This window comes from Coloeus monedula, assembly GCF_965178545.1.
Source record: "Coloeus monedula genome assembly, chromosome: 5".
NCBI classification, from domain to species: Eukaryota; Metazoa; Chordata; class Aves; order Passeriformes; family Corvidae; genus Coloeus; species Coloeus monedula.
Genome location: NC_138785.1, coordinates 3,776,582 through 3,796,176, shown reverse-complemented (window position 1 = coordinate 3,796,176; position 19,595 = coordinate 3,776,582). Strand labels below are relative to the sequence as shown.

General features: G+C 40.5%; 1 protein-coding gene across 7 annotated transcripts in view; it reads left to right on the top strand.

Annotated features, from left to right (window-relative positions):
* Window positions 1–19,595, top strand: part of PDE5A (phosphodiesterase 5A) — a 105,551-nt gene that overhangs the window by 46,538 nt on the left and 39,418 nt on the right. For 3 of the 7 annotated variants that reach the window (XM_082281822.1, XM_082281821.1, XM_082281820.1), the window contains exon 1: window positions 8,034–8,267. In XM_082281822.1, coding sequence (XP_082137948.1) covers window positions 8,164–8,267 — 104 coding nt within the window. In that variant the 5' untranslated portion in view covers window positions 8,034–8,163. Of the gene's footprint in view, window positions 1–1,572; window positions 1,676–8,033; window positions 8,268–9,121; window positions 9,277–9,487; window positions 9,662–19,595 lie in introns of those variants that run through there. The other 4 variants (XM_082281823.1, XM_082281825.1, XM_082281824.1 and 1 more) reach the window with 4 other exon arrangements.

Sequence of the window (19,595 nt, the reverse complement as noted above, 5' to 3'; positions counted from 1 at the left end):
TCTGTGGTGGCAAACATTTCCTGATTTACTCTGGGTTTTCAGGGCCTTAAAGTAAGAGCAGAGGAAAAGATGTGATTTAGAGGGCATGAAGTAGCTGTTTTCCTGTTAACACAGAATGCAATCCTGTCAATACAAATTCAATCAGCTGTGAGGTTTTCTTCACAAAATCCATAATTCAGCTGTCACAGAAAAAATAGATTTTGGCAGTTCTAATCAAAAGGCACACACTGCAAATTCAGATAACACAGTATAAATGAATCTGAAGTCTGTGTAAATGTACTGAAGTCCAGTACTGCAATACTTCTCTGTCTATGCTTTTACCTGTTAATGTCACTGTACTGGCAGTGTGTAGGTAGCATAAAATTCTCATAAAACACAGAAGCTCTTCTACATCACCAACAAAGGAAAACAAAATGGCAGAGAAAGACTATGTCCCCCCCCCCACAAAATCCTGCTTTTCAGTCCATTTTGCACCTCTGTGACTCAGTCTCACATGGAAAGGAGGAAAACAGCAGGGAATGTGTATATGCTCAGTGCAGGATGAACTGAGAAGCCGGGCTGCAGCCTGCAAGCACTCAGCTGTCCTCACAGGCTGGCCCATGCTGTGTCACTTTTCATTTCCTCAGGGGTGCTCGTATTACTATTTGAGCCATGAGAACACCACACAAACTTGTTTCCACATAAACATTTTACTCTGGAAATAAATAAAATTAAGGTAAATTCAATAAGCTCAAATAAAAACTGGGTTTTTTTCAAGGTTCTAAAAAGAGACCAGACTTAGAAGCCAGAAAGCAGGAATGTCAGGCACAGCCGGTAGCTCACAAGCAGCTGGAAGGAGTTTTAGGCTCATCAAGACAGACTCTCCTTAATATTGTTCCGTATTGGAACAGTTTAGCAAAATTATGTGCTTATTTCCATCCTGCTGTCCCCACATTCCTCACTCTTTCTGGCAGCTTTCATCTCACATGGTTTGATTCTCCCCTGGTCTAAAATCAACATGGAAGGCCTCAAAAGTGGGGTGCCACAGCAGTGAACAGGCAGGGATGAGCCAGCTACCTGTTTTCGGGGCTGAGTGGCTGAGGTTCTCCTTCAGCACGAACCCAGGCCGGCAGATCAGGCTGTGAGGTACACGCTGTTTTCAGATGCTCACATTATCCATTTGGGAGCAAAGGTGCCAAATGAGGTCTGCCACATTGTTGACAACACTCCTTCTGTCTCTCCTAGGACCTGGTACAAGCTGCCAGGAGTGAGTGTGGAACCCCTGTGGCTATAGAAAGATAGATTAAAAATCAGCTCCCTGGTGATTTAGAAGACTAAATGTAATACTAAACACAAGTGACTCACTTGATGTAGTTTTAGCTATGACATAAACTTTTTCTATAACCTAAGTCAAATCCCATAAACTTTCCATTTTGCTATAGACACCTGTAGTACAAGACTAGCGACAATGATTGCTGTCCTCACTGATCTAATGGAGGGACAATGATTAATGAAAAAGCTCAATAGTGATGCAAATGATATCTGGATTCCAACAAAAATGGATTTAATTTGTCCCTTGTATTGGTTTTACAGCAGCACGTGAAGTACCAACTATGCTAAAGGCTGCAGAAACACATGGCCATGGACAGCCCCTGTCTCAGAAACCTAACGGTGTGCAACCTGCCAGCGATGAAATGTAAGTGGCAATTTCAGAAATGTAGCACCAAATGTGAAAAGATAGGTAGTTATCACAATTTGGACCCAGCAGCTCTTGTAATACTAATTTCCTGAGAAACACAGCTTCACTTTTTCAGGAAGGCAGGTTGATGCTGACCCCAAGCTATTTGATGGGAGAATCTAAAGATCCATTTCACTGATTCACTCTAATAGTTTTCGTCTTGTATTTACCAGAGAGAAACTAGTTACCAAGTATCAAAAGGTTTTGAAAGCTCCAAGTGCTCACATAAGCCAAAGCTTTAAAAAGAGATGAGGAGGCATGAACAGGCACTGTGGGGAAAACCTCTCCATGAGATTGCTGCTGATTCGGGATCAGCAATGGTACATTGGGAATACTCTCATTCAGACTCCCTTGGCCAAACCACAGATGATTCCAGGGATAGGTATGAAAACTGAAGGAGAACATGGCAGGATCCTGAGTACGCCACACCCCTCCAAAAAAAAAAAATCAAATGGGATAGACAGAAATACACCCACACACCTGTTTAACAACCTCTTTTCAATCTGACTGTTCTCATACTTTTCTTCTTGAGTATAATTAAAATGCCATGCAAACCCATTATATTCATTTAGCAGCGCTGCAGTGAGCCTTAGTCACAAGCTAATCTCTTACACATTTTCCTTTCATATTGTTCAGAACAGTGAAAATTTTGTGGTTATACCTTTAGGTCACAATATCAATGTTATGTTATCACTGTATTTACTGTTCAATTTGTTGTTGCTCTTTCACAATCAAAGATTAACATTTTCCTTTAATACCAGAATATGTCTGTGCATTCCTAAAAAGCCCTGAAAACAATTCTTATGCCCACTGCATAATACTTCACCAGCTCTGTGCCACTAAAATTTTTCTCATGTGATCTATTAAAGCAGAAATTCGTATGTTCACTACTAAGATTCCAAAATATCAAGAAGTAAAATAATACCAGTTTAACAGGTACAAACCCTAAACCTCAGTAAGATAAAATTTAAAAGAACCAAACTAAGCAAAACATGTCTTGAAATTCCACATAAGATCCCCAAGACAGAGAAGAAGCAAGCATTGTTCCATTATTTAATAAGGAAATTGCAGATCATTTTGCCTGACATCAACGTCAGGGAAACTGATGGAAAGGCTGGTACAGGAAGAAATCAGTGTACAATTAAAGGATGATAGTACAATTAACGCCAGTCAACACAGAAAATTAGTTTTGTCAGGAATAAAAAAAAAACTTCCTACTTTCCCATGAGACCACAAATTAGTTTGATATAGTAAACTCCTGTAAGATTTCATCACAACTCACAACTTTACAGGATTTTTGATAAAAGCCCCAGCAATGTATAGTATCAGTCTGATCCATACTAAATGGACCCAAATAATACTGAATGATCTGAAAAAAAAAATAAAATTATTGATGGAAAAAGCTGCAAATTACAAAATGTCACACAGTTATAAATAACATAAAGGGCAGGCCCTTAATATAGACCAACTAAGAACACTTAGTGAGGTCTGGCCTATATTTTAACACAGAGAAATCTAAGTTTTTCATTAAAGGAACAAAGAAAATCAGTCTCGTTTGCAAGATAGAAAATTATTTTGGGAAAAGTCACTGTGGAAAGAAAGAAACAGCACTAGCAGGCCAAAACAGACACATTCTCAGAGCAAAGCGTAGGCAAAAGTTATTCTTATTGCCCAAGGTGGATTAAACAGTGACACAGGAGCTGGTGCTACTACACCTCTCTGTGGTTTCAGAAAGATCATTACAGGGACAATGTGCTGAAAAAACAGCTCCAGAAAACCAAGGGTTTTACTGAGAGAAAGAATACTAATTTGTGATGATAGGGGGCCTTCAGAAACTCCAGCTGCTAGGTTAACGTGTGAGAAGTTCAACAGAGAATTGTGGTGTACATAGAAATGAAAGAGTGGATGCCCAAATTGCAGTGGTATGTTCTTGAAAAAAATCTGACTGATTTTTCATTTATATAGTTTGCCACTGAGTCTCCATCTCCAAACAACCACAACTAGGAAAACAAGCCCCTTATAATTTGACTCAATAATTATCTGTAAGACTAAATATAAACCAAATATAAACCAAATACTTCAATTCAAAATCACAATTACTAGAAAATGTAGTAAGAGCAACCGCTAATTCAAAATTACTAAGTAATTGCTAAGAAGCTCTTTAAAAATAAGCTAAGTATCATGTAAATAAAGGAAGGGTTTGGTATGCCATTGAGAAGGGCCTGGAATGAAATCTGCCCTACAAATTTTCTACCTGCCCACTACCTCCTAAGGAAAATCCACCAAATCCTATGCATACATTATCCACCTACAGTTTCACCTACCTGCATCAAAACCCATCACTGCCCACACCTGTGCCCTTCAGCAAGTCTGCACTAAGCTCGGTGAGGCCAAATACACACTGGAGGACAGGCACAGAATTTGGCATTGATAAATCAGAGAGACATACTGCAAGCACAGGATGAAATTAAAAATGTTCAAGAGCAAGAAAATGCAGTTAGGCAGAGGCAAACATAAACACAGGCAGCACCTGACTACATGGCAAGTATATGAAAAAAGGGAACAGAAAGTACAGAAGTCAACAACATCATGCTGTTGCCAAGAAGGCATGAGCAAGGGTGACTGTATTAGCAGGAGCAGAGCTTGCAAGGAACCCAAAATACTCCTTCCACTTCACTGAGATTTGATCTGTGTTCAGCTGGATTACTTGATCCTAGCTTGCTGAGACACTGCAGGAATGGTAGAGACAATCTAGGGAATGCCCACAGTGAAAATGAATGATCAGAGGGCTGGAGAACATGATGCTCAACGAAGAACTGAAAGATGTGGCACTACTTAGCTTAAGGGACAGAAGGCTGAAAAAAAGAGAGAGACTTGCTAACAGCTTTCCAGCTTATCCTGAGACTTCCAATAGAAATCAGGAAAAGTTACAATTTGAGCATACTGGCCGGTTTACACATCAAATGTTAATATGTTAAACTCAAATCCTAACTTACATTTTTCAGGAGATAAAGTCTAACAGTGTTTTCCAGACAAATGTCCATGTATTACAAACAGCTTTGAGAAGCTGCTGCTTTCCTGACGTGAACAATAATTTTGCCTGGTACTTTGATTGACGCAAATGCTCAATCACATTCAAATCAAAATAGGAGGAAGCTACTATTTTCCATGGCTTCCTGTAGGACATATCCACTGTTATCCCAGAGGAGAGGGTAGGTTATGCAACTGCTGAGCAGCTCTGGGGAAACATTTCCAGCAATTATTTGGAAAGGACTAAGAGAATAAACTTATAAGACATTCTCATAATTCAGTGTTTTCATCACTAAATAATGATTAGATTTTGAATGAATGGCATTTTGGTTGCTATTTCACTCTCCTTATGCAATGGAATGGAAGGGAAATGGAAACTTGCCTCACTAGTATTAGGATTCTTCCACTGCGTGTGTGTGAAAGTGCTGGCTAATAAAGAAGTGGAATAGTTTCCTCTGCCTTATCATATTCTAGCCTCACTGGCCATACAGTACAGTCCTAAACCTGATTTAGGAGCCAAAATGGACCAACTGTTTTCCAGATTTAAGAGATGGCAGAAAGATGGCCAATTCCCACTTTGTAGCAAAGCTAAATGCTGCTCCAATTCATCTAATGAATAAATCAGGCAAGTTAACAATGTTGACATCTGAAACCATTTCTTTTCTTCTTTTAAAGGGAAATGAAAAAGAATTATATTACTTTCAAATAAATTTAAATAGAGTTCTTTAATCATAAATTATCACATAACTACTTCTCCTCTGGTTACATACTTCCGTATTTATTCTTACTAATTATCCTGAGTTAGCAGCATTTCAAATTTATGTGCCTTGAGCATACAAAAAAATCCCCGCCTTTTTATCTCCTTACATGACAATATTTGCAAAACATCAGATGAAAGGTTTCACCTAAATAATTTTTCCATCCACCAGTCCTGCAATAGCATGGCCTACTGATGGAAAAGCTTCCCGGCTTAAACACTGAGCTCTCAAGCGGCTTCTAAACTTGAACTGGACATTTTTACTTGTGTGTCATTACCACAAGGCCTTTTCAGGTTTAGAGCTACTCCACATCAATTCTATCTTCTGAGCTGTGGAAACAGACTGGAAAGCTGGGCGAGAGCTAAGATACATGGAGCTTTTTCAGAGCACTTTGGAAGCCAAAATTATGGAAGACTTTTTCCACTTTGAGCATTCGTTCTTTGTTATGCTTGGCCTTCATCCCCTCCTGTCACCTTAAAAATGAAAACAACATGTTCATTATTATTCATGGAAATTCATTGGATACGGAGAAGGTATCCCTTTTTCCCCCCAGCTGTTCCATTTTTATTTCTTTTGGGAAAGTATATGCTATTCTTTGCTTGGGTAGCAATCCTTTGAACTGTTGCTTTGCCACTGACTTCACAGGAAGATAATAATTTGCATTGGCTTCACTGGTTCTTATCCGTAAGCTAAATAAGGGCCCCAGCAGCAGCAGCTGCACCCATGGGTCCCAGCTCCTTGGGACATGGAGTACAGGGATGCTGACTGCACCTCAGCTGGCCTGGCATTTAATGCTACATGTTTTCAGTGCTCCTTGGTGCAACCTCTGTTCTTGACTGGGGCGTACTGGATGTTACCACAGGACAAATGCTTATTTCTATTAGTGCTACTCCTAATTACATGAAATGAGATGCTATCTATTGCAGCTGACATAATTGCATTGACCATTACCTTGTTATTCTCCTATGAGACAGAGAGAAAATACTATCTTACTTTTTAAATACCAGTAATTAAATTATATATTTGTATTTCTCCTTTTGTAAACAAACTCCTTCTGCCTCCTTACAGAAAAGATATTTCCATGAGTTTGGTCCTTCTTGTTTTTCCTGTCTAGGTCACTTCTGATGATTCTGCAATTGCTTTTTGAGATTGGATGAGCAGTACTATGATCAATATTCCACATAAGACCATTCAGGGAATGGCATTTCAGTTACTTATACAATCTGCATTCTATAATTGTATGTTTTACATTACTATTTTACTTCAGCATTTTAATATGGTGTCATTTTCCAAAACCTCTGCCTAGCTTAGGAGCTTTAACTGCCATGTCTACTGTAGCCTCGGAACCCTTTTTCTGAAATGAAATGGTTAATGCAGAAATCTGTGATTTACACAATGGGTTTATTTATTTTTTTCTAACATGCCACTCTTTCCAGGTTTTGGCACTAAACATCTGCTTCATTTATTGCCATGTTGTCTGTTCATGCAGTTTGCTTGGTAATTCTGTATTTCCCTGCTGAAAGATTCGTCTTTGCCTTGAACAGCAGCTTGACTCATGCTGCGTGTAACTGGCTTATGTTTTATCTTCACATTTGCTCTCTGGTCACCATGCACAACATTTCCCCTGAGATTCTCCTTATAACAGAGTAATATTCATGTAAAACCTCCCTTTCTGTGTGCCTCATATTACACACAAACTCTCACAGCCAAAAGACACACGTGTCCAAGTGAGTGCTACACACAGATGTGACACAAAGACACAGAAGATAGAACTTTTCCCTTGAGCTCATGGACAGGCTCTTAATGCCTTTGCTGTGAAGTTCCTGCTGCAGCCCCTTCTCAAGGTGCAGAATCCCACCTCTCTATATACAGGACATATATCTTTGTATCAGGAGTCTACAGTCACCTGAAAGGGGGTTAAGAGCAGCAGAAAACATTTCATACAATAGCTCTCAATTGACTACACAGGAGAATAACTTTCAAGACTCTGTATATTCCCTTCCTCTGAAACATTCTGCTATTTGTTATCTTACCTTCAAAGACACTGCACGTGTGGCAACACAGGACGCCATTGTTATGCATCAGACTTTGTGAAAGGTGTATTGTGAATGCAGAACATAAATTATCATAGATGTGTGCACATCATAGAATGGAACTACAATACATGAAAGCGATGCTCAGTGTTAACCAAAATTTCAGTCACAGCTGTCTAATTTTGAGAAAGTAGAGGATGTGTGTTGAGCATCTTCAAAGCTAGACTGTGCTTATTCAGTGTCTAAAAGGGATCTAACAGCCGCACTGTAGGCATGAAGGACTGTAAAGCCAGGGCTTTAGTACTCATATCCAGGCTGAGGTCTGTCAGAGATCACACACTGACACCCGACAGCAGAACCCTCCGAACTGACACTCGATTTACCACTTTTTCGAAGCAGGCGGGGCCGCGGCGGAGGTGGAGCCGGCTCTGCCCGCTGCGGGACCGGCGGCCGGGCCGGAGATGCGCTGAGGTGCCGCGGGCCAGGCTTTCTGCTGCCCGCACACCTGGGAGCGGGGCGTAGGCGGGGGGTGGCAGCTCAGGGCACCGGCAGCTGGAAGCGGGCCGGGCCAGGGGAAAGCAGCGCCGGTAGCCGCGGCAGGAGGCGGCAGAGCGGCGGCGGGAGCATGGAGCGCTGCTCTCCCTCCCCGCCGGAGCAGGAAGCGGTGGAAGCGTGGCTGGACGATCACGGCGACTTCACCCGCTCTTACTTTGTTAGAAAAGCTACAAGGTAAGACCGGAGCGGCGGCGGATAGAGGCAGTTCCTTTCTTTCCACCAAAACCTCGTTCTTTTCCATTTCACTTTGCTGCCTCCAAAGAAAATAAAAAGAAGCGACTCCCACCCCGCCCCACCGCCCTCCTCCCCCCCCCCCCCGGCCTCGAACGAGCAAGAACTGAAACCACCACGCAGCAGCCTGGCTGCCACCGAGGGGCACATGCGGCTCTTCCCCACGGGCTCTCGCCTTCAGCCCCCGGCCCGCGGCCACTCTACGGCGGGGAGCGCCCGCTCGGCACGGCGAGCCGCTCAGTGAAGCTGTCCCAGCCTTGGAGCTCCCTGCCTTAGGCTTTTAGTTATTTATTTTGTGTTCTCCTCGGTTCAAAACAGACATGGTCAACTTCTCGTGAGTAGCAAGCAACTATGTATTTCCCCGCCCTGCAAGTAGGTAGAAGCCTCAAAGGGCATCTGCTATCTCGGGGAGGGCGGGTTGTGTCAGTACTTAGTCATCTCAAAACAAAGCGCTGCTCTTCAAGAGTTCCGTCACCCTGTGGGTTCGTCACCTTTTCTGACATAAGGGCGGCCCCCGGAGCGGCGAGGGCTACGGGTTAAGTGCCGAGGGAGCTGACGAGCCGTGCGCGGTGCATTCGAGACCGGAGCTCCTCCCGAGGAGGAGGGCGCGGAGCCCGTCCAGCCGGGCGAGTGCCTCTGGGACGCTGCGCCTTCCCCCGGGAGGGAGGCGGGGGTGCAGCCCGGGCAGGGCGGTGGGCAGGGAGGGATCCCTGCCCGGATGAGCGGGGTGCAGCGCCGGGCAGGGAGGGATCGCTGCCCGGGGAGCGGGCGCGCTGCCGGCAGGGGGCGGCGCGGGGCCGGTGGGCGCCGCCGCTGCTCTGGGGCGGCCGCTCCGCGCTCGCCCCTTCTCGGTGCCGGTTCCTGCGAAGAACCCAATATTGAGGACCTGAAGAGCTCGTCTAGGCATTTTCCCCCCTTGGCTTGACATGCTGCCTTTTGGAGATAAGACGAGGTATTTGCTCACTGTTGTCACACACTTCAACAGCGGGACTTCAAGTTGAATTGGAGTAAATTCGGCTATTTTTAGAAGTGGGGTCAGGTTTCCATTTTGAATATTTTCCGATAAACAAAGCAGCGGGGATACAGAGCCCGGGCGATCTGCGGCTCCCACAGTATATCTTAGCGGGAGCTCGGGTTAGTAAGTCTTGCGGTTGGCTCCTCGGACACGCCGTCTCCGCGGGCTCGCTCGCTCCTCTCCGCTGCGCTCCCGCTCCCGAGCCGCTCGCACCATCTGCTCACCGCTGCTGGTTTGCTTCTTTCCCGAGTCACTTAGCAGGGATGGATGCATTCTGAATGAGGTTTTGCTGCTGCTGCTCCTCTCTGCATGGGATGGGGCGGTAAGAAGAGAAATCCCCATTAATAATTGACTCGCCAAGAGCTAGAAAGCTTCAGGGGTCACCTGCTTGCTTGTGACCATCTGTCAGGCAGTCCCCTTTCTTCTGCTGCTGCTTCCTTAGGTTCATTTAACAGGAAGAAAAAAATGCCTTTAGAAATGTCTTTTAAATGTTGGTTTGTTTTGGGGTTTTTTTTTTTAAGGCTGTGAATAGGTGCAGGATGTATAGATGGAAGTCGTTAACCTTGATGCTCTCCAGAACACTAGTGCATGGTGTGGCACTGAAGGGCAGCTTGTTTGCCCAGGAAATAGGGTGTTAGCAGCTTTGAGAAGTAGCATTTTCCTAGTTCAGCCTGTCACACTTTCTTTGGAAACTGGATGTAGTATTGGACAAATAGGAATACTAATTAATAGTAACCACTGTGTCAGATTTCTTTTCCCCATGGGCAGGTTCGGTTAGACTTTTTTTTTTTCATGCTGAGGCACAGTTTTGTGTTTGTACCATTCTGAAAAAGGCAGTAGTTCAGAAAACACAATTCAGTCGAGTCTCCGTGATGGCGATGCCTCTGCAGTTAGAGATGGGTTTGCAGGAAAACTGTTGACTTTTGAGTCCTTGCTTGGCAACAATTCTGTGATGTTTTTGAAATGATGGAAACATTGCAATTGTCTCAAAACTCTCTGCTGTCTTGCATGGAATGTTTTTTAGTCCTTATTGTATAAATAGAAAACTATATATAATAAGGAATACCTATTTTATGTGTAAGTTTGTATTTGAAAAGACAAATGACAAATTACTTGACTATGTTGGTTCAAAGATGATAGCATGTAGAGCTAAGTAGTTTGAAAGAACTGCTGTACTTTGTAAAGAGGTTTAATGCTTCACTTGGTAGTGTTATTTAGAGCTTGAAAAGAGAAAACTGTAACATCTAATACCATGCTTTGTTTTAGCTGAATCTTTGCAGAGCAGCTAACACTGAACAAAGACTATGCTGTTAATGTTTTGCTACTTAGCATTATATTTACTCCCTCAAGTAAAGCAGTGTTCCTTGAGCTAGTTTCAACTCTCTTCTAGTCAGAATTTACTGCTTCTTTTTTTTGTTTTGTTTTGTTTCATAATATACCAAAGTTCTCACAGATCCTGAAAGCAATAGACCAAGAAGTTAGTTAATTTAGTATCTTGCAGAGCACAGAGGCATATTCAGCTGCACGTTGTGAGGCACAATTGCTACTGGATAGTTTCTGTATCTGTTTCTCAAATACTTCTACATAGGAATAGAAAAAGATCACCAGCTCCATCATTGATGACTGTACCATACCAGCCGTTTCCACTCATATTAATGAGCTTTGAGTTAGAACCTAATTTAACAATTTTATAATGAGTGTTGAGTAGTTCATTTTTTTTCCCTCCAATTAACTAATTCCCTCAGTGTTTTATATGGTAGTTCTGTCAGTAATTTCTACACACGAAGAAGTTTTAATTAGGTGTCTAAATAATACTTATAATATGTATGCTTTGTGTGGTGTTACACCTGCAGATTTTTTAAAGTATGGGGTTAGGGTCCTTATCTCATAAAATTGAATAGTTGCCCCCGATCCAGTTTGCATAGGGCAGTTTGGTATCAGTATCTGTTGTCATGGTTTAAATAAAAATTGTATTTTCTGGCAAGGTGGCACTTTAAAACGTGTTTTCACAATTTGTTCATCAAGTGACAACTGTTGAAGTCACCGTGTTCCCCAGTCCATGTTCTGGATTCTTGGAGAGAAGGGCTGCAGGTCTGCTTAACAAGTGTGCACCTGCATTCCTGTCTGCCCTACAATGTGTTGTACAAGATGAGCACATTCCAAGGGCTTACACCTCGTATTTTGATCTGCAATGCCTCGAGATTGGTAGTGTCTGCAGGAAGGCCACATCCTGGCCTCTTTCCAGGCTGGGCTGGCTTTATGGATATTGTCTGATAACACTGCATTGATTGAACTCCACCTGTGCAGTGCGAGGCTACGATTCTCCTTTAAATCCTTCCTCCTTTGAGTAGGTGAACCAACTGGGATCCCATGAGTAGGAAGGTATGGAATCACTTATTTATTACTTTATTTTGTCCCAGGGAGACGAGTGCTATGTGGAGACAATATAAATAGCTGTTATCCATGAGGTGCTGTTCCAGGATGATCAAAGTGCAGCACAACAAATGGGAAGCGTGTCACCAGCACACTCGGGGATGAGATGAATTTGGTTCACTCAGTGAGACTGTACTGGCTGACAAAACTTCTGGCTGGCGTTTGGTACTGCACACCTAAGGGTCGTGAGTTTTTAAATGCCAAGCTCTGACAAAATTTAAGCTTTTTTTTTTCCCCCAGCTCTTGTTGTTTTTCCCCTTCCAAAGTTTTCGAATTGCCTATCATATTCTGGCTTTCCAGAAGCAGAAACATTTTCAAGTAAGGCAATTCTTCTTTGTTTCTACAACTATAGTTGTTCTAACTAGATGCTATAAAGGTGTAGTCTGCAGGTTTTTGGGTGTTTTTTGGTCACATTTATGGCTAAATTCATTACCCTTTTTGTCTTCCTGAAGTTTTATCTTTTTACGTTCTTTTAAAAAAACAAGCCATGCATTGCCATGCTCAAACATCGCACTTATTTCAACCCACTATGGAATATTTCCGTATTTCTGACTTCCTGTTTGTCCCTACTTTTAAAAATACAGGAGTGATTCTCTCTTAGTGCTCTTTGCACTCAGAAGACTGCCAAAACAGCCAAAGTAAAATTTCTCCTCTCGATTAGAGGTAACTGCATTGTTACAGGCAGTTTTTGTCTGATTCCCTAAAAGTATGGTGTGACGAAAACAAATTATTGACCAAATCTTGTATGCCTTTCAGTGGAAATAAGATTATTTTGTTATAAGTACATCTTGGCTTATTAGCAGGTTTGAGAAATATTTACAAATGAATTTAGGTGGGGTTGTATTTGGAAAAATAAATGTCCTTAACAGCATGGTATTTCACAGTGCTTCACTGAGGATTCCAGAACTGGTGTTTACTGGGAAACTGTGCTAAAATTCAGATATTGCATTACTTGAATATATCAATTACATTCATTACTTTCAAAAAACTCAAGCACAGTTCTTTGGGTTTTTTTTTCTTTTTGATGGCTGGTGGACAATCAATCTGTAATGTGCTGCCTGCGGTACTACATTACTCAGGACATTTGCCTTCCAGTCTCTGTCTAGAGGACTTTTAAAAACGTTGTTCAGTTTGAGCCAGCTATCTGAAGTTGAATCTCATAAATATTATGTGTCATATGCATTCTGTGCATTGGGAATGCATGTGTGCTTAAATTTTTGTAATTGAATGAAAATTCTGATTTTCAAAGGGCTGTTGAAGGTTTTCTGCACTGAAATGTGCTGTGGCCTATGTTTTTCTTTAAAAGGTATTGCATACAAAAAAAAGTAATAATCCTAAAAATGCACAGGTATGAGCCATATGCACTCCTAACATGACCTTGGTAAGTGGACAGTGGGCTTTGAACTTCCATGATTGATTCAATAGCTTTCCACTGGGGGCATAGAATCCTGTGCTGATGGTTGGCATATGCTGAAAGGGTGCTTGCTTTTCTAAGTTACCCAGTGTGAAGCATTTACAAGAGGGCTGCAGACCCACTGATTCTTGGGACCATGGCTTGAAAACGACAGGAAGCAGTGGTGTCAATGCAGGGGATCAGAGTATTTTCTCCCACCTACTTGGTTTTATTGGATGTTTACTGAGCTTTTCTGAGAACTGAGTACAGGAAAAAAAAAATCAATTTCTGTGAAATCTTGGAAAGTTTTCTCGTTGGTGTAATGATGTTCATAGTTATGCCACTTATAAATAATGTATCCATATCCTTCCTTATGCCTTTCTTGATAACAGCAAAGTTTTAAGATCATCCCAAAATATTTTTAACTACTGATGCAAAAAGCATTCAGAAGGGTATAAGGAATGTTACCCGTATTCATCAAGTTGTAAACGTGATTGAGTACTTCTGGCATTTGTTGTTGGAAATGAAGTGAGGTGTGTGCTGGAGCATTTTGGAAACAATCTCTTAAACAGCAATTACTGTAGACTGAAGAAATTGTCATTTGAGAAACGATAAGAAACCACTTACTAGCAATTTACATCTTAAATTCCACCAAAGCTCTAAACTGAACTCCTACACAGAATTTTTGGTGTGAAGATGAACTAGTTAGCAGAAACTGAGAGGCTACAAGGAGAATGTGCTTTTACTCAGTTCTGCTTGCCCTAGGTGATAAAGAAACAAACAGGTTTGCACAATACATTAATTAAAATACACTGGTAAACCTTAGAGGATGGGTAGAAAGTAAGATGGGGTGAAGTACTCTGACAGTTAACATCCCTTTTTGCCTCCTTCTGTTTCAGGGTAACTATTACCATATTACAGTATAGTTTTGATAATGCCAATAGGCATTGAAATCTCATTTCCATTGTTGGGTGGCTTTTTGGCTGTAACTGGGCAGATTTTAGAGAACAGGGTCAAATTTCTGGCAACTGGGGAGAAAAGTGGAGCTGAGGCATATATTGCCACTGCAGAAGACTCAAGAAAGTTCAATATTTCTTTCACTTCTAAATTGTAGAGGTTCATGCAAGTTCTGTGTTAGGTATCTGCTGCAGAATCCTCTTGTGAGGAGGATTTAGGCAATACGTTCTTGACTTGAACTAATATGCTACCACCTATTATCATTTTCCCCATTAAAGCCTTTTGGTTTTGTCGTGGAAAAAATACAATTAATAAAACCACAGTATAGAAGTATTTCTCTTCCTTACTGGCAAAGAAACATACATAAATTTACATGGAATACTTTCTGATTTATATGATTTACTTGAAGAAAACTATACTAAAAAAAAAGGTTTTAAATACAAAAGGAGCTCTTTGCAAAGTGCCAGAAAAGAAGCCCATCTCAAATAGCCCTCGTGGATAACACAATGGTTGTGATTTCACACTGGGTCTGGCACTGAAAATATAGCCACAAAATATATTTGCTTAGTAAAAGATATATCTTTTCCCACTTATTTGTGCATTATGGAGAGCTCAGCCCAGCAGAGAGAGCTGTCCCAGAGCCTCTGCACCACTTAAGTCATACTTAACCCCTGGTTTAGGAATTTAAGGGGAACTGAAGTTGTGCCGAAAGCTTAGGTGAGGTCTCCAAGCAGGTGTGACCTTACCTCTTAATCCATCTTTCACTAAAAGTATTGGTATTGCTTTCCACAACAAAATCATTTGGTACCTACTTACTTTTAATTTTTTTTTTTTTTTTAGCTTGGAGCAAGAAGCAAACATATAGAGGAGAAATAAAGGTCATGTTTTAGAATTTGAACTTTAATCCCTGAGGATTTATTCTGTCTTTCTTTATAGTGCAAATAGAAAGTCTATTCTGTGGAGGAAAGGATTCTTGTAAAAAGTGAAGCTTGCATTTAGGTTATTAAAGAAAACTTGAAAATAGCCAAGAATAGCCTGTCAGTGTTAGTTTTCCAATTTGAGTACTTTTCCTACAAATAATAAAGCAACCTCTGCCTTCTATTAAAAAAAAAAGAGCATTTAGACAAGATTAAAATTTCATCATTCTAAAAAGTTATTTCAGTCTCTCATGAGCATAGTTTGAATCAAGAATTCATGTTCTAAATTAAGAACTGTATTCAAACAGAAGTCATTTGTGCCACTTGAAATGTTAAAAGCTAAATGTATGCTAATATATTTGACCAAGTTGTGCTAAAAAACTGGCACTGTCATACTTCATATTCCAGAACTGCTTGCCTACCACTGTGAGAAACGGCATCTCCACTAACTATAATTGGGAAGGGTTTAAGAAGAAACAACTATTGTTTTTGTCAATCTACTCTTTTAGTCAGTTTGAAAACACTTCTGTCAGTTTACTGTATCCATCTAGTGAGGCCTTATACCATTTATTTAAATCTTTCCACTGCTAGGAAAGAGACAAAACCACTTAGAATGTGATTGTGAAATAGGACGTGCTAGAAAGAAAATGGGAAGGCAGGTGTAATATCCAAATGGCTTTGCATTTCAAACTCATTTGCTAAAACATAATAGTTTTAGAGTTTTTGCTAATGCTTTAAATGATTTCCATGTCTAAATTATGTCAAGATGCTGGAGAGAAATTCGAAGACATCTAGTGGTTATTTTATGGAAGGCAATTGAGAAACTAGTTATGAAGTTCAGCTTGAAATATTGTTGATTTCAACACTGGCAGGATTAGGCCACAGGAATTCAGACACTTGAAAGCTGGCATTTTCTAGCTGGCAAGTTTGTAATCCCTCTCCTAAAGTGTGTTATCAGTAACTGCTGTTTTGAATGAGAAATTAGCAGAACAGACCATGCAACTACTAAAACATTACACACTGTATATATGAATGGTTTGTGAGCAACAGAGAAAATGGGGAATTATTTGCTGTTTCACTGGAAACTTCTTATCGCTGTGTTCTGTTACAGAACTGCAAGTGTTATGCATTCTTTGTGCAAGATAAGTAACATACAGTTTTTACTGTCACTGTTGCATCTCAGTGTTACCTTTGCATTCTGTTTTTTGCACATTTTCTCCAAAGGTGCCAAGCAGTTGTGCTGAACAGTCACATTGGTGTGTTCTTACATAGGCATCGTGGTTATATATGTGTAAACAAGACAATCACAATCTGGCTGTTAATATTTAAACATCTTCACTGGGTTGGGGTTCTTTTTGAGAAGTCTGCTGTGTACTTTGAAGATAATCACAATGAAGCAAAGATGGGTACAATAAATTATTTAATATTCCCAGTGTATGAGTAGAATAGTGATTAGTGTTGTCAGTGTGATTTGATGCATATGGTACAGGAAATACAGAAAGGTTCTCTTCAGCTCTATTTGTGCCCTCCTGCATGACCTGGCTCAAGACATGTTGCCTGTGTTTTCTCAACCATCTTTCATCATGATTTTCTATTTTTATTGCCTATAAATACTGAAAACTTCATGCTCTAGGGACAGGTCTACCTTCTGTGCAGCATTTAACAAATTGGGGCCAAAGGAGTCTTTCTTAATTCCCCTGAAGCGCACAAGGTCTTGTGAACTGCAGATTATGTGTGCTTGTATATAAGCAGTGATAGAGGGAAGAACCATGCCATTTTTTTTTTCTTCAATGTTTTGCCTGCCATTGCATTTTTATCCTCTTCTTAGCACTATCTCTTCAAGATTTCTCTCCCATTTTGTCGTCTGCTGATGAAGTCACCAGCCAAATTCAGCTGTCACTGCTGTCATGTTTTATAGAGGAAAGATTGGATTTGGCTGATAGAAAGGACTAAAAAATGGTTACTTCATATTCTACTATTCCTGTTCATGAACTCTGGGATAAATTACAGCTTTCTTGAGTGAAGGTTCATATTAAAGGATCATATTGCAGTAAAGGAGGCATGCAGGTCATGAGGAATGGATGCTGTAACTTCTCAACATGCAGTGATTGCCACGGTGGGACAGAGACACTGCGTTAAGTTTAACTGTCTGCGTGGATCACTATGGATCCGTATCTGCTCCTGCAACTTCTAAACTACAGCCAGGTCTTGTCCTTACAGTCAGCTCTTGACAATGCCAATGCTTCCTGAAGACTGTTCACATGAATAGTCACAAGTGTTTGTTTCTTCCTGCAGTCCTTTCAAAATGTCATCTTAATTGTACATGGCACTCACTCATTGCTAATTTCCAGGAACCTCACTTGTGGCTCAGGACATGTCTGGTGTCAGATATCTGCTGAGCTAATTCTGTGCTATGAGACTACTTGTGTTGGTCATAATACCCTTCTTGTCATGCATTGTTAAATAGGACTGAGTGTCAACAAGCAAATTAATGTCAAGACACTGAGAGATTTTAAATAGTTAGAATAGGTCAGCTCATGCCAAATGCTGGTTCTTCCACCCGTGTGTGTAACGGGGTGAGTAAAAGGAGCTAAATAGTTTCCTTGTTAGAAGAGGCATTTGGTAAAGGTCACTGAACACTGTTCTTTTTCCAGTTGAATTTGAATGGCTTTCCTGTTGCTCAAAGTAAAATGCTTAAATGGTTTGAAGTTGAAAACGATGCTTTAACCAGTTTGGTTAAGGGTTTGTTGTTCATCTGAAGAGCTTTCTGAGAATCACACACTATGTTGGCAAGTTACTGAACCATCATCCAAGAGACATTAAAGGACAAGAATATCTTACTCATAATTATGCAGCTTCACGTATAGTTCTGTTCTGTTCAATGTTTAAGAGCTTCATAAAGAGTGCAGATACCCAACAAGTAGTCAGTTCTTGTTAAACTTAATTCCTTTCATGTGAAAGGTTTTTCAGCTATGGTCCACATCCCTCAATAACCTTCATAAGAAATGTATGCTTATTTTACGCAGTAAAAAAGCAAGAGGGCAAAAAATTAATAATCTCACGGCCACCTGTTTGAGAACAGGTATTAGAATTCAGAGTACATTGTTCTTACTGATTGCTACTCCTACACCATTAAGGCCTGGGGAAATCATAGCACAACACTGCAGAATAAATAAAATTACAGGTTTCAACTGATCAAATTTCTGCTTTAGCTTTTGCTTTATGCATGAAGGGTACAGGATTATTTCTCTGCCTTGCATCTTGTATCAACACATCCATGTATGAAAATTCAGTGTAAATCAGGAGAAGGGAAAATGATAGCTTTTTATATTCTCCTTTCCTCAGGAGTAAGTAAGCAGTGAATCAGATTGCTCTGCAAATTGCTGTTGCCCAACAACAGTACAGGCTCATGCCTGTGCATTTTCAATTACATGGCTTCTGGGCCTCATCATTTGTTGGAGAACGCCCTCCATCTGGTACTATGTTATTACTGCGACTTTTCGATCTTACCTTCCATTAATGCCAGTCCTCAGTGCTCAGAAATCAAGCCAGCACACACATGAATCTGGGTCAAGCCACCAATCTTCTTTAAAACTATCAATTATTCTATACCTACCTTCTTGTGTCTGAGGTTTAAAGGCATCCAGCTGGCATTTTCAGGTTCTTTTCTGCAGCCTTAGTTCTAGATGGTAGTTTTGTTTTGGACCACGTAATTTTTTATTTTGAGGAGATCAGAGTAAAACAAAAAGGAGCCCTATATAACACATGTGCTGACTAGAGTTACCAGCACTGATTTTAGAGATTGTACTGTATTTACATACAGATTTTTGTATCTTTAGCTTTTTAATTTTCTTAAGGATATTTTTGGTCATTTTAATCAAAAATTTTTACTCTTTCTCATTCAGTTAAATAGATGAAAATTCCAAGTGCTACCAAATGCTAGCTTCTTATTTTGACTCTCACTGAAACAGCTTTTGCAAATGTGACACTGTCCTATGCAAATCATATTATGCATTGCACTAATAAATGGTCACAGTCTCCACATGTAATGTTTATCCTGTTTAAGTACTGTAAAGTAATATTGTTAAAGTCAAATTTCTAATAATAAGTTAATTGTTCTTTGCTTCAGTGCAAGAAACACTTGGCTAAAGTAACTCCACAAAAAATTGGCATCACTGCTTTAATAAAGAACAATCATTGGTGGTTTTTAATAATTCAACTTTTTATAGTATGTTTGCCTACAGTTGAGGTCTCCACAGGATATGTGATTGAAAAAACTCTTTCAAACTTTCCTAACAGAAGTCAAAAAAGTTTGCTTTTGTGAATGGCTTGCTATTAAAAATAATATTGTTGGACTTTAGATTTTAATTGATCACTTTGCTTTGAATTAATGGTTAATTGTGCTTGCAGTATTGCATCCTACAACAAAGATAAATTGTGCTGTAAGGAAAATAAGATTGTTGTACAGTGCTTCTCATATGTAACGTACACCAATGCGTGTAACTGATCAGCGGCTGACTAACCTGACTCAGTTCCATGGTTTCATTCAGCTTCAC